The 27,286-nt window shown below is 34.6% G+C and overlaps 4 protein-coding genes across 11 annotated transcripts; 2 read left to right on the top strand and 2 right to left on the bottom strand.

The window, feature by feature from the left end:
• Positions 1-782: 782 nt before the first annotated feature.
• Positions 783-7,211, bottom strand: LOC108326434 (elongator complex protein 2). 2 transcript variants are annotated; one of them, XM_052874357.1, is made up of 10 exons: positions 6,979-7,211; positions 6,800-6,887; positions 6,544-6,634; positions 6,255-6,408; positions 6,001-6,161; positions 5,217-5,888; positions 4,610-4,931; positions 2,793-3,010; positions 1,776-1,953; positions 783-1,508 (listed from the first exon to the last, which is right to left on the bottom strand). In XM_052874357.1, exons 4-10 carry the CDS (start codon positions 6,346-6,348, stop codon positions 1,021-1,023), a joined length of 2,133 nt encoding a protein of 710 aa, XP_052730317.1. In that variant the 5' UTR covers positions 6,349-6,408; positions 6,544-6,634; positions 6,800-6,887; positions 6,979-7,211; the 3' UTR covers positions 783-1,020. The 2 variants fall into 2 exon arrangements, with proteins under 2 accessions (XP_052730317.1, XP_017415430.1); XM_017559941.2 differs by having other exon boundaries at positions 6,544-6,629.
• A 2,379-nt stretch (positions 7,212-9,590) lies between these two features.
• Positions 9,591-19,034, top strand: LOC108326180 (hypothetical protein). 7 transcript variants are annotated; one of them, XR_008247729.1, is made up of 10 exons: positions 9,592-9,978; positions 10,072-10,149; positions 11,072-11,788; positions 11,919-12,021; positions 12,871-12,971; positions 13,075-13,249; positions 14,477-14,647; positions 14,728-14,828; positions 15,189-15,312; positions 18,908-19,034. XR_008247729.1 is itself a non-coding variant. In XM_052874670.1 (10 exons), exons 1-10 carry the CDS (start codon positions 9,712-9,714, stop codon positions 15,243-15,245), a joined length of 1,689 nt encoding a protein of 562 aa, XP_052730630.1. In that variant the 5' UTR covers positions 9,592-9,711; the 3' UTR covers positions 15,246-15,831. The 7 variants fall into 7 exon arrangements, 3 of the variants coding, with proteins under 3 accessions (XP_052730629.1, XP_052730630.1, XP_017415004.1); XR_008247727.1 differs by having other exon boundaries at positions 18,876-19,011; XR_008247728.1 differs by lacking the exon at positions 18,908-19,034 and adding an exon at positions 18,432-18,524.
• On the top strand, positions 18,380-19,315 carry LOC108326181 (auxin-responsive protein IAA32). The gene is made up of 3 exons (XM_017559516.2): positions 18,380-18,524; positions 18,876-19,112; positions 19,203-19,315. Exons 1-3 carry the CDS (start codon positions 18,380-18,382, stop codon positions 19,313-19,315), a joined length of 495 nt encoding a protein of 164 aa, XP_017415005.2.
• Positions 19,316-22,984: 3,669 nt separating this feature from the next.
• LOC108326383 (receptor protein kinase-like protein ZAR1) lies at positions 22,985-25,715 on the bottom strand. The gene is made up of 2 exons (XM_052875296.1): positions 23,927-25,715; positions 22,985-23,796 (listed from the first exon to the last, which is right to left on the bottom strand). Exons 1-2 carry the CDS (start codon positions 25,398-25,400, stop codon positions 23,141-23,143), a joined length of 2,130 nt encoding a protein of 709 aa, XP_052731256.1. The 5' UTR covers positions 25,401-25,715; the 3' UTR covers positions 22,985-23,140.
• Between the last annotated feature and the right edge of the window lie 1,571 nt (positions 25,716-27,286).

Here is a 27,286-nt window from a genome sequence, read left to right as displayed (position 1 = left end):
GTCAAGGCACCAAGTAAAAAGCTGCCTACCAATGGCCCCACTCATGATCATCATAAAGTCCTAAACTACGGTTTTACTTCTCTTAAATTTTAATCACCAGATACATTTGCCTTCACGGAGCTCCACAGTTTTTAAAGAGGCACTGATAAATCAGAATCATCTACTTCAAAGGGTGAACATTATATCTCTCATAATGAACATACCACGTTTACACATTCTCAACGGAATATTCGAAGCTTTTGCCTTTGTTTGGAAGTGGGAAAGGAAAGGATGAACAGAACATTTATTAATTTATAACATCCGTGTAATACTATATGAGAGAATAAAGATTGCAATTCTACAAATCTTTTCCTTTTTCAAGTGTGTATCGCTTTTTCTTCCTTTGATAAAAGAACGAGATAATCGTCCTATATTTCCCCAAACTTTATACACTCGAATAATAGCATATCATTTAGGCTTGAATCCACAACCGACACTATCAACAATTCTTAATCGATGAAGGTTGGCAAGCATATGCTCGTTTATGACTATTTTATACATAAAAACGACATTTTCGTCCTAATTTTCACTTAAATCACTTTCAAGCATTTCATTACAAAGTTTTCACCCTCCGACCACGGTCGCAACGTTAATTTCGCGAGACAGTGACAAGTGATAAACTGAAGACCGTTATTAGAGAAAATTTTGGAGGGTATGATTACGCCGCAATTCACATGGTAATGATGTAACGTGCCTAGTGACTACGGACTCAATTTTCGGATAATGAAGATAATGTCTATCACTTTACATAAAAAAAAAATGATAAATATTATTTTGATGGCGTGACACCAAATAATTGTTACAAAATGGAGCTAATGAGCTCTGTTCATGTAGCCGATGACATTCCTGACAATAGAAGTATACTAACAGGTATTTATGGAGAAGAAGAACGCAAGCCATAAATCTTCTTCGCCATAGGTATGAGGATCAAAAATCAATCTACATATATATCAAAAAAGAAGGGGGAACAATACTCTAATTCTAAACCGTTACATCAAACACTCTTACACAATTATCAGCTCCGCAAGAAGCAAGTTGCAGACTCGTGTGATCTTCCTGATTTTTCTTCCACGCTAAGCAGTTTACAGCAGCGGCATGGCATATAAAAGGATCTATACGTACAACAAGAGCAGCAACCAAACCTGATGCTGCTATGCAACCATCATCTGCTCTGTTATAAGACAGATTCCACAATTCTATTTGCCCATTTTCCATTCCAACAGCTAGAAGTCCCTGATCCCTCTGATGATGGAGACCAACCCAAGATAACGCTGTCACACTACTCATAAATTGAGGCAAAGTCATAAGCTGCCGGATGGACGAATCCTTTTCAACGGCCCAGATTTTAACCGTCTTATCCCGTGAGCCTGTAGCAAATTCATGACCATGAGGATTCCATGAACATGACCAGATAATCCGCTTATGCCCCTCCTGCCTCCCAAGAAGACTATAACTAATTTCACCGGAACCTGTTATCACAACCGAGTGATTAGCATGTCAGTTGAGTTGTAGTAGCTAATAAAATAAAAACTTGCAACTGTTACAGTACTGAAAGATTCCAGTAAATGGTTTGTATATTTAGCTTCAAGATAACGGTTAGCTCAGTTTCATTGTTTTCTGCAGGTTTGAGACTATCATTCCATTTCAAGTAATGTTAAGTGTCAACCAAGGAAAATCACCAAATGACGATATCAAAATGGTGCAAATCTATGTCTAAGAAATGATGATATGTCTACCTGTTCTTGTGATTGAAAAAACCGAGAACTGGCGATCCCTTGAGACAGTTAAAAGAAAGTTGTCGTCATATGAGAATTCCATCTGTGTCACCGTCAAGCTGTGGGATTGCAAGCGGCCAACTGCTTTCCATGAACCGACCTGCCAAAGCCATACCTCTGCAACAGCGGCAGACTGGGCCTGCATTGCATAAAACAAATGTACAATGATACATAGCAATTTCAGCGATAAAGCAGAAAGGTGAACAAGGTAGAGACTGCCTAACAGAACAATCTCAGCCAACTTGATTGAAGTTAATTCATATCCAATATAGGGAAAACACACTCAATGAAGAAGATTGATCCAATAAGGAGTGTCTACCCCTCTAGTTATGAGATATGCAAGCGCAGAGGATTTCAATATATTAGAAAGTAGGTTTTTAAGCCTAACTCAACCCTACAAAACCGGTTTGTAGGGTGAGGTTTGCACCCACTTATAAACTATGAATCGTGATAGTAGAAATTGGGTGGTCCGATAATGACCCGATAGCGGGTGAAATAGAAGAATAGAATGCCCACCACTTAGAACTCGCTAGGATAGGCTCTAACCATGACTCTGATACCATATTAGAAGTGGACTTTAAGCCTAACTCAACCCCACAAAACCGGCTTGTAGGGTGAGGTTTACACCCACTTATAAACTATGAATTGGCCTTATCTCTAGTCGATGTGAGACTTCCAACACACCCCCCTCACGCCGAGGTATATACATCTCGAGCGTGGGTGGTCCGATAGCGACCCGATAGGGGATGGAACAATATGCCCAGCAAACAACAAATTATCGCTAGGATAGGCTCTAGCCATGGCTCTGATACCATATTAGAAAGTAAGTTTTTAAGCCTAACTCAACCCTACAAGCCGGTTTTGTGGGGTTGAGTTAGGCTTAAAGTCCATTTCTAACACAATATAAGTACGCATTAGATCTTCTGTCTAATGATAGTAAAAATACAGGTTCATAGCTAGATGAATAACACTACATACCTTACACGAAGAAGCAACTAGCTCACCCCTATGATCGCAGCATAAGGAAAATAGTTCATTTCCATGCCCATAGAGTTTATGTGATTCAGGCCAAAGTGTATGCCAAGCCAGTTGATCTTCAATTGGAGGTTCAGTGAAAACAGTTGGAACAGCGTCCGGAATAGTTTCAAGGGTGTCAATACCATCGATGCCTCTTCTCTCGGGAATCTCATGCACAGCTGCAATGTAGAAATACTCTAAAAATGATAAACTTTCAAAAGACCAACAGTTCGACATGCAAGGAAAAATGTATAATTGTTTGAAAAGTAGCACACAGTATCTTCCTAACTCTAATAAAGCAAATTTACACCAAATACACCAGTTAAAATCCCTGAGTGACCAGTTATCTCAATCAGCTTATATCTTGACAGCAGCTTCAGTAAAATTGTAACGTTTTTTTATCTCAGAAATCATAGTCTACTCAAGACAAGTGACCAGTGCGTTAACAAACAAGCACAAAATAGTCATCAATCTCAACTAGAGGTCTGTTGTGAACTTGTGACTAACTCTAAAAATGCTATAGCAGGATCACCATTATTTTAAATACTATAATACGAAAAGAAATTTATAACTGCACAAATAAAACTCAAATAACCCACTAAAAAAATTCACAATAAAAATAAATCACACGCTGACAATCACTATCAATCTAAGAGCAACATAGTAAAAAAGTCAAAATCAAAGATGATACTTGATAGAAAGGAACATAAATAATAAGATAAAACAGAGAGAGAAATGTAACCTTGGTCCCTATACTTTCATCCTTCCCCACCAACTCCATTGGTGACAAAATCAAATTAGAGGTATGAAAAATCACACTTTTAAAAGTTGGAAGACTGATTTCATAAATTTGAAAATACAAGGACTTAAAAACAAGTTCGATCAACAGTACAGAACTAAAAACACGTTTTCTTTTAAAAAAAATAGAAGATAGCAAGATAATGAGGAAGAAGAAACAGAACACGATAAAAAAAAAAATAGTCCTATAGAGTATGAAGCACAATATCAAGAGAGGCAAAATTTTGCGGGATACTTTACCCAAACTATGATGTTTCACGGGTAAAACTGAATTTTCTGAAGCATGCATCATGGTAGCGCTGCTATACTGTTAGCTCACAAAAATCTGCTATTTTTTCTCACTATTGAAAACAGTTCCTCTATTAGAATATCATTGTGGCCAAGGACTCCTCAGCATAAATATCATGCTATAGTGCACTATTGATTACTATGAGAGAATAATGATCTAAAATTGACATTTCTAAATTAAACAGCTATATAGTACTGATTAAAAAGTTCACATCATTGCCACAAGGGAGAATTTAGAAGTCTATTTCCCGAGAGCTTATATGTTCAACAGATTAAACAGAAACAGATGAGTCAATTGAGTTATTATGAGACTTCTACACGTACCACTGCCCATTTCAAGCAATAAATACAAGGTTTGAGTCTAGTATTTAAATGCATGTTAATATTGAAAAAGTTAACCAGTAAATTACATTGAATTATGAGTAGCTTAGGTTGGGTGCACATTTTACCTGATTATTAAGATTGATAAACTACATGGTTATATTTTTTTTCCCTTACCTAAAAGCATTCATTTTTAGTCTCAACCAGTAACTACATCCATCCGTGTAATTACAACCACGTGTAATAACTAGAAAAATCAACACCAAAGATTACCACAAGAAAGAAAACCCCAACATTTTCGAAAACGGCCTAAAAATTCCCTGACATGCTTCACATCCCCATCAATTTTAACTTTCAACAAAATAACTGACCTTGAACATAAATAGGTTTCTGTGATAGTCCAAGAGCTGACATATTTGCACCCAAAATCTGAACATTTCCTAAGATATCATCAGAAGAACAAGACTTCTGCAGAGTGGCATTATTTAATGTCTTAAGAAATGATAACGGGGCTTCAAATACTCTGACAACTTTTTCATCAGCTCCACTGACAAAACGATGATTCCCCTTCCCATGAATAACCGCCATACAATTTATATCATGACCATGAACTTGAGGACGAGATATTTCATGCCAAAATTCTCCATGTTGAAGAGAAGCCTCAACTTTCCATGGAGCAAAAATTCTAGTTGTCTGCAATTTTTCATATAGCAGCAGTTTCAGAGCCAATTAAATTCGATAAAAATATTCAGTTATTATTTGAGCAACAAGCTGAGGAAACTAAAACAGTTGCACGAGCATCTTGAATTTCAATATTTTGTTTTTCTTCTAAAGCACAAAATTATGTTCTTACACTAATTAGACAACAGGGTCAAGCCATTTATAAATTCTAAACAGCAAATTCACAATCATAAGAGATAAATTAATAGGTGTGATCGATAATTTATAACTTTTGCCAACCAAACGTGTTTTAAATACCTGGTCGTGACTGGCAGATATAATATAATCACCAGATCTAGCCCAGGAAATATCAGTAACTGGTGCAAAATGACCAGAGGGAACCTTTTGTGGCAGCCAATTATCATTACCAACATTTTTCCAAAGATGGAAAGATCCACCATATCCATGTGCTAAAATTGAATCTCCATTTGGGCTCCAATGGCCACCATAGAAACCCAGAGCACAGTGGCTTAGTTCCCCAACAGTGACAACATTCATCCAGACACCAGAAGTCTTTTCAGGTTGCCAGATCATCATAGTCTTGTCCATAGATGCAGATAAGATACTTTGTGGTTGATAATAGGTACCCCCTTCTAGGGATGAAACCAAAGGGGGTTGCCACATTACTGAATATACCCAATCCTCATGTCCAATTAAAAGAGATTCTAAGGATATCTGAAAAGAAGATGAACCAGCCAAAAGTACAGGACCTTCTATATAGGATGATAAGCTTATTTCCCCTTTCTTGCATATGCCATTTCCATTCAACATAGAGCTGCGTAATGCCATCTTCCAAATTCGTATGCCTTTATCCTGAGATGAACTAACCAGAAAAATATTGTTTGCTTCCCCATTCACATTTATAGGCAATGAGAAGTCCAAACTCCGGATCCAATCTGTATGCCCTTTTAGCTCACATGCATGTACAAGCTGGGTTCATGAGTAAAAGAAGAGTTAAATATTTTAAACATAAACCAACATAAAACACTAAAAGATACCAAAAGTTCATGTTAATAATCTACAACTATGTGGATGCAGATACCTTTCCTGTCCTTCCACCACAATAAAGATGAACTTTGTTATCCAATCCTCCCATTGCAAGGACAATATTCCCAGAATCTCCAGGCAATTCAGCTAATGATAGGGCTACCATAGATTTAGATCCAATCGAGAAAGAGTCCAGGCACGACAACTTACAGTCACCTAAAATGATGAAGCAAGTCTCAATGAATGTACATCATCAAATTACTAACATGGTACTGAACAGGGCCATTATCATTGAGAACTACGGCTTACCGCTGCCAGTCACTGGAAATACAAGTTCCCATACACAAACGGTGCAATCTGAAGAAGTAGATGCAAACATTGCCTCAGTTTGAGAAACCATCATTCCACTAATGCATGTAACACCTTTCTTGTGCAACAGTGGCAGTTGAAACACTTGCCTCCACTAAAAACAATTCAAACACAAATACGCGAGAAACAATAATTTATAATTCCATCTAAGTTCCCAACAAACAAATTTCTCTCATAATTTATTAGTAAAAATTTGAGGAAGAAAAAACAACAACCAGAGAATACATACCTTGCCATCAACAAGGGATAGTTCCCACAAAATAATAGCACCATCTGCATCCCCAGAAAGCAAATAATGCTTCTCCAATTGTTTTGCTGCACTTCAAAGGGAAAAAAGATATTAAACATTGATTAAAAAAAATTAAACATTGAAACTGGTCCAGTAATTTCAGAACAACTCACTATATCGTTATGCCAAATAGATTTATTAAAAAAAAATTGAGCTTGCAGAGTTCAAGTTGACGGGAGATTGAGAAAGCGAGCACCTTTAAATAGAAACTTGGAAGTTGGGAGCCAGTGGGTGCAATTCACAACTGCCTTGTGACCCGGAAGAGTAGTCACAATTTGAGCACTCTGTGAAAACCAAAAGGATGAATAAAACGAAAGGAAAATAAAATCTAGGATAATGGTTGATAATACAAGCAGAAGAGGGTGGAAAGAGGACCTTGGGGCAGAAAATAGCAACGGCGTTGTGAGCTCCAAAAGAGACGAAACCGGAAGCACCCCATGAAACGTTGTTCACTATTCTGTTGCATCCCGCTCCAATAAACACCCTTTTCACTTCCACTTCGCCGCCGCCGCCACGCATTTTCATTTCTCACGCACTGTGCACGCAAGGAGAAACTTTGAAGGCGGCGAAAGCTTTTGATTTTGGGTTTTCAGGCGGAAATAGAGCCGAAACCGATCATAGGAAAGAAGAAAGAGAATTGGGCCCGAAGTGGGCTTCTAGTTTTTTTTCGAAGGGCTGTTATTTTTGGCGGAAAAATAAGGCCCAGTTAGAAAGTTCATTCTTCTTCGTTTTGTGTTTTTGTTTATTGATATAAAACATTTTACATAACCATATATGGACATAAATACAGATAAATATTGCTGATAGGTTAACGCTCTCAAGAGAAAGGAATTAAGGAATCAATGGCTGTGCGTGTTTCTTCTTTATTTGTTGAATATTGAAAAATTGTTTATAAAAGATGCTTGAAATACAAAAGTATGGGATTGTTTGTAGATTCGTTTTTCAAATTGCAAAGTCATTATGCAAAGAATCAATTTTATACAAAAAAAAAAATTTATCTGATTAGACAATGATGTCTGTTACTACCGAGGGCGGGCAATCGATCGGGAAGGTTTAGACATTGCTGAGCGGGTAGAAGCAAGACTAATATGTCTGATCGGGTGTCTCAGCCTGATATGTCCGGTCGGATCTCTTAAGCGCAATATGTCCGGTCGGACAGATATCTAAAATTGTGGACTGGAGACAACAGTTGAAAGCTCATGAATGTGTAATTAAGGAGGTAACGGTCATTGTCGAGTATTTAAGACGCGCATTGAAAGTCATTAAAAGGTAAATTAATGGGTAATATTCTCTAAAATCATATAAATAGCAGTCAAAGGAGAAGGTAAACTCTCTGTTGTATGATAATTATATAGACTTGCCAAAGCACATTCTGACTTGAGCGTCGGAGTGTTTGACCGATCGGAAGAGGAGGAGTGTTTCCGGGCGGAGGCAGCAGGAGTTTTCCCCGGTCCCATTCAGCAGAAACAATGTCTTTATTAACTTAATAAATATCATACAATGCAACTCTTCAAATTGTAAAATTTTAATACATTGTAAGCAGAGATGCATTAGTTAAAAAAAACAGTAATAATGTAGTGCTAAACTTTGTGGAGAAATTTATTCTGAAATTCCATGCAAGTATGTTATTAAGTTACACAATACTTTTCTTGTTTGGTAAACATTTTGCTACTCTAATCACAACATCTTTTTATTAATATTTACAATTTTTTAAAGTAAAATAAGGGACACCATAATATGGTTCTTGATGACCTTAGAGATATTATTCTCTTGAATTCATAAATATATTATGGTGATCTGATCAGTTATGAAATGAGTGACCTATGACTAATTTATTATGGCAATTGTTTGGCTAAATTTTTAGGATGATTTCGTAAAAACATGAAGTACCACCCATAATCAAGTTTACAAACAAAATGTATTTATTAGATAGGATAATAATTACAACTATGTTAATTACAATTTTATCTGAAAATTTATAAATATGAATATAAGATAAAGAGATAGATGATTTGTTATGAATTTAAGATTTTATTCTCATATAAATATATAACTGACTTAAACATTAAATATCCTAAAAAATCAGAAAACTGTGTAATGAAGACATGCTATAAATTTAATATTTTATTGTAATAATCGATCAACATTATAATTAATTAAATGTTGGAGTACTTTAAAAGAACAAAACTTTATAACATAAATCCAAAACGCGACTTAAAAAAAAATGCACAAAAGTATTTTGACTGTGATCTCTTATCTCACATCCAAAAGAGTATAAACCTTTTCAAATAAATTTAGATAACTATATTAAATTCGCATAATTTTGATGCAGAATTTGTCTATGATAATTTTCAAATAAATAAAAATAAATTGACGTGGAGAATTATTTTTAGTTTTACTTTTCGATCAGATTGAATTTGAAAAATCCAGTGTTCAAGATAATATAAAGATTGGTCACATTAAAAGGGTGAACGAGAACGATGATAATGGAGTGGGTGAGAAAAAGAGAGAATTATCTTAGTTTTTTCTAACCAAAACTGCCAAGAACGCATTCCCACAATATCATAAACATACAATGTTTGTTGTTGTGGCTAATCTGGCAATGTTTTCTTTTCCTATTTCGAGGGATGGCGACAACCTAAATCAACTTTAATACTAAAAATTTTCTCATTAATTTGTATTTATAAAAAAATTTAAATTCATAAAAAGCGATGTTATAATTTATAATCACATTCTATACGTCCATTATTTTATTAAAACCATCGTTATCTTTTTATAAATACACTTCTCTCTTTTCTTACTTTCTTATTATCAATTTCTTATTTTCTACTCACTGTATCTTCTGTAGTAAATCAAAGAAAGTAAACCTTGAACCATTATTTTTTTAATTGCAAAAAAAGTCACGAAAATTATTAAATATTGAAGGAGATCCTGTTCCAAAATTGCAAGTGCAATGTTCTGGATAAAGTGTCAAGCGGCATAACATTTTGACTACTTTGAAAAGAAAAAACCAAGTTAGAGACAGAAAGAGAGAAAGAAAGAAAGAAACGAAAATACGAAAACCATAAAAGGTATAAAGAAAAGTAATGAGTTAGAAGGCGAAGCGTTATGTTATCCAAATTGTTAACCATGTCGAAAGCCATGTCCATGTCCATGTCCATGTCTATGTCTATGTCTGACAAGCACGAAGTTCTCTGCAGAGGCTTTTCCACCTTCATCTCCCTCCCACGCGCCACCGCGCCCTTCCGTCTCAGGGCTTTCTCCACCGCCGTCACCGATAAGCCCTCTGTTTGCACAGCCGACGAACTCCATTATGTCTCCCTCTCCAATTCCGATTGGAAACTCGCTCTCTGGCGCTACAACCCTTCGCCTCTCGTTAGTTTTCTTTCTTCATTCACATCGCAGCTTTCTTCTATTCTCTCACCGTGATTTTGCTAAGATTTCTCAGGACACAATTTTGTTTCATAGGCACCTCCGAGGAATCATCCTCTGTTGCTCTTGTCGGGCGTGGGAACTAACGCCATTGGATATGACCTTTCACCTGAGGTATTCAACTTTTTTTCTTCTGTGTTTTCTCGATCCCTCCTTCGTAATTGGGAAATTGTGCGAGTTTATGTTCCGCGTTTAGTTTGCCTTTCAAGCATATTTGTCATACAGTATGTTTGTTTCTTTTCGTTTTCATTTCTTTGCATCTCGGGATGTATGGGTGTTGCTTGTATTGGAATATTATTTGCTTGTGCTGTAAACCTTTTTTGGACATTAGTGGGGCAATCTGTTTCTTCTTGAGCAATACTAAAGTCAAAGTAGAAATTATTAATCACTGGCATCATAAATCACTCTCCATTGTCTACAAACAGTAGTACCTATCTCATTCCCTCCCTGAGAATCATGAATAAAGAAGATAGCCTTCTTGTCTGGTTCATAAGTAGCAATGCTCCTAGGCTTCTATATTATAGATGCATACATGTCTTGTATCTGGCTTTGTAAGATTTTCATAACTTTTTTTATTTTTCAAAAAAAGCTATGATACTTAAGAAATACATATCAGTGAAGCATCCAGAAGTATAAATATCATTTGATACGCATATGTGAAACAAATGCAAGTATTGGTGTTTTGTCATCATCCTTTTGTTCTTGCATAGGCAACTGCTCATATATTATTATGCTCTCTTTTTTTTCACCCTAATTTGAATATAAGATATATTGAAGCATGATCAGTGTTTATAAACATAGGAAGCAAAAACGTTCAGTAGTGTATTATTTTAAGTAGCATTTGATTGCAAAATTCTGAATGCCTCTTCTCTTAAAGAATGCACCAAAGCTACTACTTTTGATTCTGTATTATTAAGCTTTCCTCCGTATTTTGAGTGTTTAATGATGCCTTTTTACGTAATTATAGTTGGGCAGTAGTACATTCTTTCTGATTTTATTTATCAGTCTTCCCACTAACATATTGTATGTACTGCAGTCATCATTTGCACGTTACATGTCTGGGCAGGGATTTGAAACTTGGATTCTTGAAGTACGAGGAGCTGGGTTGAGTCTTCAGGGTTCAAATTCTAAAGATATTGAACAATCTGCTAATGCAATGTCTGAGAAGATGGAAGCTGCTTCAGAAATTGCTACAGGTACCAACGGAGCCATGGCTTCAAACAAAGAATTGAATAACATCTCTTGCACCGTGTCTGAACCTCAGATTCCTCCTGTCTTAAACGGGGTAGAAACTGAGAATGTGGCCATCAAAGGTGACCTAACTAGGCTGGCTACTGTTTGGGATGAATCAAAGTTGGTGGCAAGATTGACTGAGACTTTTATGTTTTTGTCAGAAAGGGTCTCTGGGTTTCTGAGTGAAAGTCAATCAAGGGTAATGTTTTCCAAATTTCTAGATCAGATTTCAAAACTTCTGGTGGATTCTCCACTATACGAACAATTCAATGAGGTAAGGGGAAAGCTTTCAACTTTGTTTGAAACAAAGCAAAACTCTGGTATTACTAGTCAAATAACTGATCTGAGTCAAAGACTAGTAAATATTATTGAGGAAGGTCAGCTATCTGTTTCTCCTCCATTATATGATCTACAAGCTCGCTTTACTTCTACAATAGAAGATTTTCAGAAGCAACTTGACTTGATTGTGAAGTATGATTGGGACTTCGATAATTACTTGGAAGAAGATGTTCCTGCAGCGGTAAGGTGACATCTTATTAAGTTGGAAAGCTATATATCATTAGCATTTAAAAGTACCTTTTTTTACTTGTTATATACATACAGGTAACTTACCCTGGCTACATATCCCTTTTATAACTTTACCTGTACAGATAGAATACATAGTGAAACAAAGCATGCCTAAAGATGGAAAATTGCTTGCAATTGGACACTCAATGGGTGGTATCTTGCTTTACTCCATGTTGTCACGATTTGGTGAGTTTATTGCTTCATTAGTATTAATTGGCCATTGTCATGTTGCCTTTATTTGTTATTGTATTCTTTTCTTGTGTGTACTCTGTTTGACATTTGTGATGGTCTAAACTATAATTTCAATCACTAACAAAGAGGGTTGGGGGAATATTAGGATTTGGAAAAGGCTGATGTGATCATGATGCTCATACATGGAAGGCATTTGATCTGTTCTAGGATTAGTCATTAGATATCAAGAATTGGAATCAGTCTTAAGCCAATACTTTCACTTTTGAAGGAAAATGCTATGCAACAACTTTGTCTATGAAAATCGTCAGCCTGCACTTTATTTTTTCGGTTTTGATCAAGTCACTGACTGTAATCCATATCAATTTGTGAGCCCAACTTGAACCTTCCTGATTAACTATTAACGTGTCTCAAACAATGAGCAACAATAAATATATGATTGAACATATGATCAAATATAAGTTATGCATCATTAGTCTTCTGAATATGAGACGGCAACAAAGTCAAATGAAGGAATTTATGTTTTTTTTAAAATGAAAGTAGGATTCTATTGCATTATATCTACTGGCTGATGATTGGCCATTCTTAAAATTATGTTACTCCCAAATCACTTCTACCCTTCTATTTTGCTATCACCACACATTATTTCGTTTTGTAACTTTAACGATAACTAAAAAAATAAATTGTCATAGATGGTAACACTTTACTAGCAGCATAGAAGTGTAAATCTAGATCTACAGGCAGAGTGTTTACATATGCTGACTCATTTGTATTTGCATATGCTTGGACATGTATAAAATAAATATATATCTTATTTACTTGATATTTGTTTTAATTTCATGTAAGGTTCTGAAGGAAAAGACCCAAATTTGGCTGCAGTGGTCACACTGGCATCATCTTTGGATTACACATCTTCCAAATCAGCTCTGAAGTTACTCTTACCCTTAGTAAGTGCATGGTTTAGATGTTTTTGGTTACTTTCTTCATAGACTTAGTGATTAAATTGCCATAATTTCTGAAGGTACTAAGTTTAGTCACTTCATTGAGCAGGCAGATCCTGCCCAGGCCCTCAATGTCCCTGTTGTTCCTTTGGGGGCATTGCTGGCAGCAGCTTATCCTCTTTCTTCTCGTCCACCGTATGTATTGTCACGATTAAATACTTTGATTTCAGCTGAGGACATGATGCATCCAAATTTATTAAAGAGACTTGTTTTGAATAACTTCTGTGAGTATTTCTATCCATTAGAAATATAAATGAATTGTGCCAACACCTTTTTTACGCAACTTATGTTCCTACACCTAATAGTTTAGCTTTTATGATGATTTTTTTGAAATGGAATCGGAACTGCTTTGAGAACATGGTTAGGAATTAGACTCTTGTCCCATTCATTTTGAATTTGAGCACACCGAAATGGGCTCGTTCATAAGCTTTTTTATGACATAGCATGGGATGTAGTTTCTTTGAACTGCTGGGTAGTGTGCCCTTCAGATAGTAAACTTCATTTTGGAACCAGTAGTGATAAGTCAGTATTTGGGTTGTTATTTCATAACTCCATTTTTAAAATGCAAACTATTGGTTATTTTCTTTTTAATTACTGAGGTTCAATTCGTTTTAGCAGTTGATATTTTAAAGGGACAACCGCTTTATCATTACTAAAATTGAATGATTTCTTGGCCTTTTGTATGTCTCTTGTGAAAGTGTAAAGAGCAATCCATTCTTCCAATTTGTATAAAGCGACAAATCTTCTGGAATTCAATTTTGTTGGACTTAACAGTTGATATTTTAAAGGGTAGCGAAGTAAACTTCTTTTTCATTGAATTAGTACTATCATGCTAAAATTGAACCATTAATTTGACCTAGAAAGAAAGTATGGAAGAGCAATCCGTTCTTCTAATTTGTATTACAAGCGTCATACACTTGAATTGGACTCTTACCAGAATCTCTGTTCGACGTGCCCTTCTTTCTGATGCTTATTTCATTAGTTATAATTATCCTGGTGGCTCCATTTCAGAGGTATTTGGAATTGTGTGTGATGCATTATTACTTTACATTAATCTTCAGAGAGGATATTCAGATAGATCATTAAAGCATATTGAGATGAATAGGATGTTGGAAAAGCAAAATAATTCCTCTGCTTTCACTGGGTCATTGGACCCGGAAAACATAGATAAAGAGAGTACGATATTAAACTATTAAAAGATGATTGATTGAACAAGTGGTGTTTTCACTGGTTCATTAAATTCAAGTGGCAATCCTGCCAGATGTACTTTCTAGATACTGTTTGTTCTGCAATATAAAGGTAGGGTATTAGGGGGTTAGACTCTCGTCTGGAGTAACACTATTATAGGCATTGCAGTGCACATAAACTTATATTTTTTAATTAGAAAATTACATGTTGACTATTTAATATGAATATAATATCTGACCTTTTGATACAATTACGACTGGTAGGCACCATACCCGCAAAACTTCTCTTGCAACTCACTACAGCATTTCGAGAACGTGGTTTATGCAACAGGAATGGGACCTTTTTTTATAAGGAACATCTACACAAAAGCAATACCCCTATCTTAGCTATTGCTGGAGACCAGGATCTGATTTGCCCACCTGAAGCTGTCGAAGGTATTTTTTTACCATAGGTGTAGATGCTTTATTTTCGCTGTTTCAAGAAATGATTATTCATAAAGGTATTTTTTGAACAGAAACCGCTAAGTTAATTCCTGAGCACTTGGTTACCTATGAAGTTTTTGGAAAACCCGGAGGCCCACATTATGCACATTATGATTTAGTTGGAGGAAGGCTGGTATGAACTTATTCCTTTGGTTGTTGTCATTAGTGCTATTTTAGATTAGGAAACTGTCAAGAAGTAAAGAAAAACGAGCTCAGTTTATTTTGTGATTAATTGGTGATGGTCATATTGGCTGCCCTACACGAATTTTCTGTCTTTTGTTCTATTCACACCTTTATTCACCTTTCATCTACTCTTGCCATTTTTTTCGTTTGCTTCATTATTAATTTTTGTCCATTTTTAGTCGTGTAATTTAAACACCGATTGTTTTATTCGTATGAAGAATTTGTTTTGGCATAAATAATTGGTCTATATTTTCTTATGCCCACTGCTGCTTTCTTTATGATGTCTTTTCTATGATTATTTTGAGCACAGGCAGTGGAGCAGGTGTATCCCAGTATAATTGAATTTCTTAGCTGTCACGACAAGTGATGTACACCATCAATTTTCATCAAATACATTCTTCTTGGATAATACTTGATAACTACAATCCAAACAGGTGTGAGATGCCTTTCTTTTATTTCCTTTTGTACATCAGTTCGAGCTTATGCTGCACTTGCTTACGTGGTTGTTCGTGGTACAGACAACGGAGACAAGATTAATCGTTTGTTTATTTATACTAGGTACATTAAATTAAGAAGAAAAGTTTAAAGAATTTATAACAGACCTTTTGTACTTTAGAGAAAGGGGATTCGGCTTTTTTTGTTTCCTAACCACAACAGCAAAAGGTAGGAAATACGATCGAGGATATAGAAAGAAATAGGAATTACAAGGACTCTAATTGTTTTCTACAGCGTTTTCTTTGAATTGTTGTAAAGTATATGTACATAATTTCCTACACGACTCTCCACATTCTGGCTGCAACCTGCCCACTCGATTGTTTCACCAACTTGTGTATGTGCGTGCATGATAAGGCCCTTCGATCTGAGTTTCTATCCAAATTGCACAGATACTTTAAAAGTGTCACAACCTTTTTGTTTGTACAATAGTCACAGGAAAACTATGATTTATAACTCCATACATATTTTTATTTTAATTTTTTTGGATGCAGATGGATTGATTTTTTACACACTAGAAAAATAATTTGAATTGAACATAAAACTAATATGCAGTTGAATTTGATTTAATTTAAATGTAACTTTGAACGCAAATTTTATTTGGATTAGTTTTTTTTTAGTATTTTATGAGTTCGTTTATTTTTAATTTGATAGGTAGGTAGTAAAGTAAATTGGTATTCTACAAAATCTAACACCTAAGTTCTATAGTGTTTAGAAGTCACATTTACTTGATAATAACTGTAATAGAATAATAAAAAAAGTAATGTTATCATGATGATAGTATATCATCAAAGTTATTTATAGCTGGAATATTCCCTGACATACATAGCCGAAGTGGTGGCTTGATCCAACTAGATGGGTAAAAAGTAGTTTCCTCAGTTTTGATTTAAATGTCTAAAAAATAATTTTTTATTTGCTTTGTTTTGATTTAAATTGTTTTAGTTGATGGTTTGAGCATTCCTTTCTTAACTTTCGGATAGAGCTGAAATTTTTGAAAACATAACTTAAATTATAAGATGAGAGACAAGATAAGAACCTGTTAAAATATAAGAATTTGGGAAATCTTGAGAGTTTCTTATTATAATAGGAATTTTGAGAGAATCGTGTTCCAAGAGTTGGTAGGTGTATTTAAAGAGTCCAAGGTCTTATAAATCTTTACATAAACATTTCACACTTTTAGTGTGGGTCTCAAGGATTATATCTTTAAGGGGGCAATAGCGTTGATAGCCAGAAGTTGATGAACACTTCAACACACGCCAAATTCATTGCACTTCAATATTAGTTACCTGGTTGCCCCGCCACTACATTCAATTCAAAATCTTAATGCATTCATTTCATACATCCCTACTATTTATGTTGTGTGTTCAATTCAACGTATCTATTTTCATTTATGTCTGACTTCTTTTTCACACACTCGTCGGCACTCCCAATAATTTCAGGCCTTTATCTAGGATCTTGACACCCCATCATTACCTAAACCAAGCCTATGTTTCAGGTATAGCGGGAGGTTATAATACTCAAGAACTTGTGTCAAATGTGTCCTTTTGCTAATAATTAAATCTCCCAAGTGCAGGTTTTGAATCATATATAGTGTGCATTTGAAATGCTAAGCTATTTTTCTTGTCAGTATTAAAATAGCAGATACCATTTGATTCAGAAATGGTAATATCTTACCTGGAACACAGGAACAAAAACTCCTTTTCTGTAGTTCTGACTGTTGAGATCAATATTAAAGTTAATCTATTTTAATTTAGTATCACTACTAAACACTACATTCTGTTCTCTGAACTTGTAACTCATAAAAAGAAAAGGGACAAGAAAAAGACATTTCCTGCAGAAGCATAAGGGCATGGGATGTTATGATCTGACCAGATCTTTGTTCCCTTGAAAAGTGGTAGTCCTGTCATATGTGGATAACTCAACAGATATTCAAAATGTGACAGTTAGCTTTATGCCTATAGCTCCACGTTGCTCAGATAAGCTTAAGGACTAAATCTGTATAATTTTAAAAATTCAATGCCCCAACCCTAATAATCAATTCCACTCGAATACCTTCTTTAAATAAAAACTTACACTTTCATGCAACTTAATATTAGCAGGTCATATTGGACTCCCATTAATCTCTGCAGATGGGCTTGAAATTTCTTCCCGACAGAAAGTGTCAGTATTTAAAGCTTAATTATTGCTCATTTGACATACATTCTAATTATTTTTGCAAACATGTTTTCATCTACATAATACACCACTTTTGGACATTTTATATTATATAATGATTGCTTCTATGTAAGAATTGGAGCGATGTGTGAAATGATGCAATAAAACGTGCTTAGCAAATATTAGTATCCCTTACGCGTTTACAATGACACCTAAAACAAATTTTTAATGACGGTACTTTTAAAAATGAGTTATATGTTAGATTCTTTCTATTTTATTTTCGTAAAACATAATAACGAAAAGGGTTTCACTGCAGAATTCAAGGTTATAAACCATGCATTAAAATTATACGTGCCATCTCTGTCTGTTAGATCTTTACACTATTGAAGCTACTTTTTGAAGATTACCATAAGTGAACTCACGATAGTGTATGAGCTTCTCCTTTATAATTAATCCACAATTTTTTTACTTTAGATGAATTGATGTGATGGCATGAATCAGTTTAATATTTCCCATTTGGTGTTCTCGAGTTACTGTCACCATGGAAAAATCTGAGCATTTGTAGCGATGTCAGGAAGCAGAATCCAGAATAACTTGTATTAGGATCAATTTGGCCATCCTTTGTTCTTGGGGTGTTTTGTTTTTACCTTGTGTTCCATGTTGACAGTAACAGAAGATAAGCTTTGTGCATTTAATGATTGATAATGGAGGACGCTTCCTTGTCTTCCTTGTGTTCTTTCATGTCTCATTTAGATACTCAAATTTATCACTATAAATAGTTTATGTCTACAAATGCAACTCACTAGACCTTAACCAGCTATACCTGCGTTGAAGAGTTTACTTTTTCAGTCCCCTATGGATTCAAACACATCAAGCTTTCTTTTGAACTCTTCAACTTTGCACTCAGTTTTCTACCAAGATAAACAAGATGATGGCATAATTGACCTGGGTCTCAGTCTCGGAACTGTTCAGCACGAAGCTTACCATTCTTCCAGCAACTGTACGGGTTCTCCACCTCCTTCATTCCTTTAATTCTTCATCTCTTCTAACTTCTCATACACCCTTTACTCAAAAAAAGTACACAGTATATACTATGAAAAATTGTTATTGTATATGATAGTTTAGTTGACTTCAAACTGTTACACTAAATTACATAAAAATCAAACTACATAGAAAAACCAGTTCAGTTTGGTCATGTGTGATGATTTTTGTATGTATATGGATTCATCTGATTGTTATGTTACCAACTTTGTTAGCATGAAATCAACAAATAACTAACGTTCAAGTTGTGACATTAACAAATAATTTACTACTGATTAATAAAGGCTAATGAAATTAAATTTGGTATCAGTGTATGATGATGACCTTATGAACTGGCCTCAGTCTAATCTGAACCTGAAGAACTCAAGCACAATGCATGGCAGATCTGTGAACGAAAATTTTGATGAAGAGATAGAGGGGGTCCAGAGCAATGAGAGATGGGCTTATGTGAAGGTGAACATGGATGGGGTTACCATCGGTAGGAAAATCTGTGTGCTTGATCACGGTGGATACTCAAGCCTAGCACTTCAATTAGAAGACATGTTTGGTAGGCAGAATCAATAATGCATTATTCATGCACTTGCAAGATCTTTTTAATGTTTGGTATAACTTTTGTTTAACTGATTGTACCACTCAGGAAACCAATCTGTTTCTGGATTAAGATTGTTCCAATCGAGATCAGACTACTCATTGTTCTACAAGGACAGACAAGATAATTGGAGACCTGTCGGTGATGTACCTTGGAAGTAGGTCCCATTTTTCTTCCCAAATTTCCACATTCTGTTCTATGTCATTTTAACAGTAGTTCTAACTTGTTCCTTTTTCTCTTCCACTTGTTTCATCCCAGGGAGTTTATAGAATGTGTAAAAAGGTTGAGGATTGCGAGAAAGAATGCAGGCATTGTTTCTTGATCATCTAAATTCACCTAAATTTTGTGTCTCTTAGTAGTATCAGTAGAAGTTAAATTAATCAAAGTTGGTTAAGTAGTTTGGGCATGTAATCAAAGTTGATGGATTCAATTAGTGCACATGGTATTTTGGACAAGTCCTTCATGGAAACGTACCCTACTTCATTTGTAATCATTAGAACGAAATACCAATAATAATAATCACTTCCAACTTTCAATCAAGGACTTTTAAGGCTTCACTTTGGTGAGTTTGGGTCCATCTCTATAATTTAGGTCAGTGCCACGTTGTTGTATTAAATTAATATTTAATAGCTAGTGAATAAATAGCAATGACTACAGGGACACATGTTATCCCTTATTTCTCTCAAACTTTATGCAGAATTTCGAAATCACAGCTGTCTGAACTTGCTTTCACTTGGACAGTGACATGTTTTCTGCCATTGGCTTGCATCAGAGTTCTCCATTTATACTCATTCTCTTTAATATTGAATGTTATCGGTAAGTTGTTTTAGTTAGTTATATTACTTTTCAAGCTATGAATGGGTCGAATCTGGCTAAAAATGTTAACCTTTGGTAATCGACTGAATCAAAATTTAGATTTTTGTTATGATAGCTGTTGCGCATATTTGAAATGGCATCGTATGATCATGTACAACGTAATAACGTCATAACAAACATGCTATTAATGTTTGACAGTGGTTTAAATATGATTTTGGTTGTAGATAGCATATCTATTTTAGTATTATTTTTTTTCTACTTTGACTAATTTATCAGCTATTTTCACGGATTGTAAGTAAGAATATATAGGTATTTCTTAAATTTTGTTTATTTTCCCATATTATGTGCTTTATTTTTATTAGAGCTGAAATATTTTTTTCTTCATTTCAAGGTATTGGTGCTTTAAAATGGTGTAGCCCACGTGTTAAGAACGAAGCAATTGATTTATTTAATATAAATCCTTCACAAATTTTCAACTATTATTGTGATAACTTATAAATTTCCATATTTTTTACTACCGACGATAATAAGAATCGGTTGATGGTATAAAATAACACTAGAGAAAAAAAAGGAGGCCTTTTGAAACTTGTATATCTTTTTAAGATTAATAATTATTGTTTCATAAAAAAATCATAGGTGATTACAATGTTGAAATATGCATTAGTTAGTTATCTATAGTATTTGAATTTACATTTATTTGTATTTAAAAAATTTAAAATATAATTAAAGATAAAATAGAGAATTATAATATATATTAAGAGTGTTGAGAATCCAAGTGTGAGTCTCGATAAAAAAGAAAAAGTAAAACACTATACAAAGGTGAAAGACTTATTAACACATTCTCTTAAGGTTTTTGGTAGAGAGTAGTGTCAACCCCTATGTTAAGTCTATGATTTGTCTAACTTGTTTTCTAGAGCACAAGTACTAAGAAAATGCTGCATTCCTTTTTTTTTTTCAATTTTGAATAGAAATCTAAATACTCTCGTATTTTCTCTTAAAATATTTTTCAAATAAATAAAATCCAAATACTTTGGTTTCTTTATTCTCATCTCATCTTATTTATGCTGAACTGATGACAGGAAATGGCTTGAGTCACTAATACAAAAATGGTTAAAAAAACTTTTTCCTACAAAAAGCCAATACGAAAGTTATCTTTTAATATTCTATTTTGAAACCAAATTCAGACTAAAACATGTGAAACTGAAAGTGGTAGAAATGGTGTGTTCTTCAAAGTCAAAAAGAATGATGAACAGACAAATTAGCAGTTAAACAGAAATGAAAACCAAGAATTTTGCTGCGTACGTTTGGAGTTTGAGTCTTTCACCCACAATTGGCGCCATATGATCAGGCCTTCCCTTCCCAAACCCAACTACGTCTTTTTCAATGTGAAAAACCAATCTTTCTAAAACATGTTCAAATAACAATGCATATATGATAATTGATAATTGAAAGAGTCAACAATTTACTAAAATTTGTGAAGTGCAAGCAACTTAACATAACTAATATATTTGTAAAATCAACTCCTTTGGTTTCTGATTTTACATCTTAGAATAATCAAATTGTAAAAATTTGGTTGTATCTGATTTTTCCCATCATTCACCCATTGTTATTACTTATCCAAAATTGGACTGCTTAAGCTATCTAGTTGCCAATGAAAAGAACCATGAAGCAAAGTTTGAGTTATTTGACTTCGAAGCTTGGTACTTTTGTCTTTTGTTACTCTTTCGCTTAATCGCAAAGTTTCAGAAAAAAAGGCACAAGATGACCAATAAATACATACACATACTATACAGCCTGTCGCATGCCTACAAAATCCAGAGTTAAAAATCAAAGAAAAATTTATCATCAAAACTAATGTTCTTTTCAATTGTTGTAATCGTTGAAAGAATATATAAATATCATTTCTTTAAGCGAATTTTTTACCAATATTGATATAAATTAAGTGAATATTATTAATATAAATGTTTTTTTATTAGCTTAAATGGAACTTATAGAGTAATATATATAGTAACACTAAACTTGCATTTATGTTAATTTGTAAGGGTGCTGATAAGCTATTAGTAACCAAAGGAGCAACATCAGTCACCAACAATTTTAATGGTACCTACCCATAACGATCTCATCAGTGTGACAAGCAGGTGTTCAAAATTAATATGATAGAGCATGTTTAACGACAATGAGACTTGAATAAAAATCTAACATCATTTTTGGGCGAATCTACATCAATTTCTGAATAAGTTAAATACCGTTATAGTAGTATATAAAGATTAAATATAGTAGGTCATCTACTCCAATTACTAATTTGCCCAATTCTTAATTCAAATAATGATTATTAACCAAGAATAACAAAATGAGTGGTTGATTCTTTATTTTAAACTTTTAACTCAAACTATCAACATTTACTAAACTAATAAATATTTCAATTTTCATCTTTATATCCTTCTACTCCTGATCAAAAAATGTATTTCTTACAAATTCTTTTACTCAACAATATTCAATTATATTTCTTTCTAACTTTTGTATCACTTGTTATGTATTTCTGTTCCATTTGTTGTTAGAGAGCTTTTAGAATAAAACGTCTAATCAGTTAAGTGGATAACACGTATGTCTATGTTTTCTTGGTGATGGCCGATGCGATAAGATCGTGAATAGGGAACACCAACTCTTTCTTGCGTCCTCATCAATGCACATGACAAGGATAAAACCATAATACTGTTCTTTTCACACCAAGTGAATCAGAATTTATCAGACATTTCTTTAGAATCCTAAGACGTTAATTACGTGTTGGTTTTTTATATGAAAGTGAGAGGAAAACATTCGAACTATTGGACAAACATTAATATAATATGAGTACTTAATAAGGCGACTTTTAAAAATGTTACAAGTTCTTGAGTATTTTTCATTTTTCTTGTATAGATTCGGAGTCTGCGTATGTACGAGGTTAAAAAAACGATGATAAAAAAAAACCCGAAAGAATCTGCATGTGTCTGGTAGTGAAATCTCAGAACAAGTGATGATTTTTGCTGAAACAAATTAAATTTCTCTTCTAGTACTCCAATTACAAGGATTCATCAGGTTGAAGACATTGTTAAACATGACCAACACAAGAGAGTAAAGGTAAAAGATTCACAAATGAGCTGCATTCACAGTGCACAGCTCCCTGAAATTTGTCAATCAGAGGAAATAGTCAATCTATCCAAAACATCAAGCACGTGCCTCATCGTAGGTCTCTTTTCAGGGCTGCTATGGACACAAGCCATTGCAATCTTCAAAACTCCAATAATCTCCTCCTCCTTATCTGCATCTTCTGCCAAGTAAGGGTCTAACACCTCCACGAGTGGCTTCTTTTCCTCAATGCAGAACTGAATCCACTGAACAAGGTCCATTTCTGAGTTCCCCAACTGGACAATCGATGGTTTTCCTGTGATCATTTCCAACAATATCACTCCATATGAGTAAACATCCCATTTCTGTGATGGCTTCACAACTTTCAGTGCTTCTGGAGCCATATAACCGTTTCCCATCACACCGGTAGTGACTTCAGTGGAGATGCTCTTTTGTCTTCCATGTTGTTTCTCTGCAGCCACTCGGTTGGATTGCAAGGTTGGCGACCCTCCAGCAATATTTGCAAGGCGCCCAACTCCAAAGTCAGAAATGTGGGGTTCCATGTCGTGTCCAAGAAGTATGTTACTTGGCTTCAGGTCTCCGTGTACATATTTTTTGGGGCTAAATTCATGCAGATAGACCGATCCTCTTGCGGTTCCTTTCATGATCTTCAATCGATAGGACCAAGAAAGTGGTGCAAATGTCAGAAGTCCAGCCTTCCCTGGAGATATAAAATCGAACCAGACAAACAAATGAACAAAAACTAAGTGTTAGGTTAAGCCAAAAAATCAGTCATTGCCACAAAAGTGGAAAAAAAGGAAAAGAAAAAAATTGTATTTAACAAAACTTGCCATGAATTGCTGTATCAAGGCTTCCGTTGGATATATAATCATATATGAGAAGCTTCTCATCAACAGACCAGTAATAGGCTCTCAGAGTTGCAATATTTGGATGTCTTAACTTCCCTATTGCTTCTACCTCGGTTTGGAACTCTTTAAACCTTTGAGAACCTCCCTCCCCCAATCTCCTCACAGCCAAAGCAAGCCCATCTTCAAGCACCACTTTGTACATAATCCCTATTCCACTCTTACCCAAAACAAAAGCTGAAGCCTTGAGAAGCTCATCCAAATCAAAAGTCACATGGGAATCTAATGGGACAAGATCATATTGCTCAACATTATTATCAGACAGGGCCTCGGATTCATCCTTTCTGAAGCAGAAACACTCTTTCCTCCCTTTGCTTCCCTTGTTAATTCCATCTTCATCAAGATCCTGGTTAAAACCACAAACCCTCGAGTAGCAAAAAGAGAACAGCAAACCTAAGAGGCAAATTCCAATTATATCACCCACAACAATGCTAACCACAGCTCCCGTACTTAGCCCTTTATTTTTCTCACTTCCCATGGAACCCTCAGCCGAACTGTTATTTGGAATAAATGGAAACGATGGAGGTGAACTAGCAGATGGAGTATCAGGACCGCATGAATTCTTCAAAGGAGGACCACATAGACCAGGATTGCCAATAAAGGCAGTTGGTCCTCTGTTCATTAAAGCACCATTCTGAGGAATTGGACCGTTTAAATTGTTGAAAGTAAGATCAATGTAAACCTTCTCAGGCAGATTACCAAGGCTGGCTGGAATTGAACCACTAAAATGATTATGAGACAAATCAACAGTTCCTTGCAGGCTTGACAGATTTCCCAAATCACTGGGAATTGACCCATTGAAGTGATTGAAAGAAAGGTCTAGCCTTTCCAGAGAAGACAAATCAGTGCCAAACCCATCTGGCAAGGAGCCAGAGAAATTGTTCTGACTGAGAACAAGGGACTTGAGTCTCTTGCATTGGACAATTGCAGCAGGCAATGACCCGTTAAAGAAATTTTGTGATAAATCTAGAGTTTGAAGGTACCTGAGATTCTGAATCTCACTAGAAACAGGCCCAGAAAATGAATTACCATAAAGCACCAAGCTTTGCAGTCCCTGAGCTTGAAAGAGCTGTGTAGGCAAGTCTCCGAAAAGCTTGTTGTTCCTGAAGTTGACATGGCGGAGCTGGGAGAGAGATCCCAGAGAAGAAGGGAGAGAGCCAAAGAGTTTCCTCTTCGGGATGCTGATGGACACAACATTCTGGTCCTTGCAAGTGATCCCATTCCATGAACAAGGGTTTTCATCAGAGGAATTCCAGTTACTCATGGAGCCTTGAGGGTCGGTGAGCGACTGCTTTAGTGTCAAAAGCACAGAGCCTTCGGCATTCAGAGAATGCACCAAAGGTGCAATAGAGTTGCAGCAAAGAAGGAAAAAGTAAAACAACAAAACAAAAGGGAACATCTCTAGCTCCTCCAACTAAGAGACCGTTGGAGCAAATCCTAAAGCGAAGAGAAAGAAGAAGGTAGTGAGCAAGGTTAGTGTAAACTGGTTTAGAGTTATGGAAAAGAGAAGAGAAGAAAAGAAAAGAAAAGAGAGGGGAAAGACAGACAGAAAGACAATGCAAGCTAGGCTGTGGTGGAGGGGAGAGAAAGGCTTAAACAGTAAAGTGAGAAAAAGAAGTGTTGAAGAATGGGAAAGCGAGACCAAAGCCTCGGGGAGAGTTACCAGGTTGTTTGTGAGAGACAGTGAAGAGAGAGGGAGAGATAGAGAGAAAAAACTCGCCGCACGAGTATCATTCCCAAATTCTCCCGATATTTGTTTTATGCAAAATGGTAAAGAAAAAAATAGTTAAAAAGTTAACTGAAACTTACTGTAATTCTAAATTGTTAGTTTTTAAAAGTCATTTTTTATAAAAAAATATTAAAATCGAATAAAATTATTTATTAGGATAATTATCACATAAAATGGTGAGAATGTATACATTCAATGTTTTAAATGAATTTTAACCTTATTATATGTTAACTTTCTTGTGTTTTAAGTAATTATGGATATTTTACATTGTCTAAATTTTGATAATGCAATCCGTTCTAGTTTTTTTTAGTGTAATTTTTTTTGTATACTTAATTGCCATGTTTTATATTACATATCATATCATAAATGCTATTTTATATATTAGTAATTATTTAATTAGATTTTAAATTTTGAATAAGATTAAGTTGTGATAAATATATATATATATATATATATATATATATATTAAATTTATATTAATTTTTTTTAGTCTATTGAATATTTAATATTGTTATATTTTTCAACTGAGTCCTTTTTGTTTAATTTTTCATCGTAATTATTGTCTTATAAATACATATATTTTTTTCTAATTTGGGCGCGCGTGCCACTTTCTTGTTATTTCTAATTGTAATTAACACACATTACAGTGCACATTTTGTACTTGTTCCTGTTTATCGCGTTTTGTCAGATCCCAATATTTAGTTAATCAGATCATGAATATTAATACCCACCACAATAAATAAAAAAGTAAAAAATTAAAAACCTCTAAACTGGAAAAGAAGAATGAATAGTTACGTGACTTTGAGGACCACAACAATTGACAGCCATGATTGTCCTCTGTAAACAATATTCTATTAAACCTTTGCATATTCTATTAAACATGGTTGTTCTCTTTAAAAAAAAGTTACTTATCATAAAAAATAACAGCCATAAACATAGTCCATATATTTTCACTAGTTAATATATAATTTATTTTTTGTATGTTTGGAAAATCTCTATCATACTTGATACAAAAGCTTATAAAATGAAAAAAAATATATATATATATAATGAATGAAAGAATTATATATTTTATTTTGAATCACTAGATGGGAAGTTACCAGGTATAAGTTTTTAGTTATGCATTCATGTATCAACAGCTATCAACATGTATTTTTTTACTTTGTTTCCCTTTAAGGATAAAAGACTATATTACTTTTTATCTTTATTTCTTCTGTTACTGAGCTTTTAAGAAAATAAATGGCACCCCTTTGTAGAGTACTAAAAGCTGATGGAATTGAAAAATAAAAAAAATAAAAAAATTGAAAAAGGTCCATTTGTCCTCTATTATTTGCTTCATGCACATCTATTATTTTTATTTAATGTCCACATCCCTCTCCATTGTTTTACCACCTTACCACTTTTGAGAGTCTGCATCATCCTTTCTTGATCTCACACCTGTTATTAACACTCATGCAACAGCTACCTATGCTCGTGACTACCAGAATAACTCTCTATCATCGACCTTCCGTACACTTCTTTAATGTTTTGGTATTAGGTTTCTTTCTAACAAACCC

Source organism: Vigna angularis, chromosome 3 (assembly GCF_016808095.1).
Source record: "Vigna angularis cultivar LongXiaoDou No.4 chromosome 3, ASM1680809v1, whole genome shotgun sequence".
Lineage (NCBI taxonomy): Eukaryota > Viridiplantae > Streptophyta > Magnoliopsida > Fabales > Fabaceae > Vigna > Vigna angularis.
This window is presented reverse-complemented; position numbering and strand designations above follow the sequence as displayed.

Excerpts from the sequence above, each read along its gene's own strand:
- LOC108326383 (XM_052875296.1), bottom strand. The coding sequence starts at position 25,400 with ATGTTCCCTTTTGTTTTGTTGTTTTACTTTTTCCTTCTTTGCTGCAAC. Across the intron at positions 23,797-23,926 it reads CCTTGATACAGCAATTCATG|GGAAGGCTGGACTTCTGACA; the intron begins GCAAGTTTTGTT and ends TTATATCTCCAG.
- LOC108326181 (XM_017559516.2), top strand. The coding sequence starts at position 18,380 with ATGGATTCAAACACATCAAGCTTTCTTTTGAACTCTTCAACTTTGCAC. Across the intron at positions 18,525-18,875 it reads TTACCATTCTTCCAGCAACT|TGTATGATGATGACCTTATG; the intron begins GTACGGGTTCTC and ends ATTTGGTATCAG. Across the intron at positions 19,113-19,202 it reads TCAATTAGAAGACATGTTTG|GAAACCAATCTGTTTCTGGA; the intron begins GTAGGCAGAATC and ends TGTACCACTCAG.
- LOC108326180 (XM_017559515.2), top strand. The coding sequence starts at position 9,712 with ATGTTATCCAAATTGTTAACCATGTCGAAAGCCATGTCCATGTCCATG. Across the intron at positions 9,979-10,071 it reads GCTACAACCCTTCGCCTCTC|GCACCTCCGAGGAATCATCC; the intron begins GTTAGTTTTCTT and ends TTTGTTTCATAG. Across the intron at positions 14,829-15,188 it reads ATTTAGTTGGAGGAAGGCTG|GCAGTGGAGCAGGTGTATCC; the intron begins GTATGAACTTAT and ends TTTTGAGCACAG.
- LOC108326434 (XM_017559941.2), bottom strand. The coding sequence starts at position 7,128 with ATGAAAATGCGTGGCGGCGGCGGCGAAGTGGAAGTGAAAAGGGTGTTT. Across the intron at positions 6,162-6,254 it reads ATTTCCAGTGACTGGCAGCG|GTGACTGTAAGTTGTCGTGC; the intron begins GTAAGCCGTAGT and ends TCATCATTTTAG. Across the intron at positions 1,954-2,792 it reads TAGTTGCTTCTTCGTGTAAG|GCCCAGTCTGCCGCTGTTGC; the intron begins GTATGTAGTGTT and ends TATGCAATGCAG.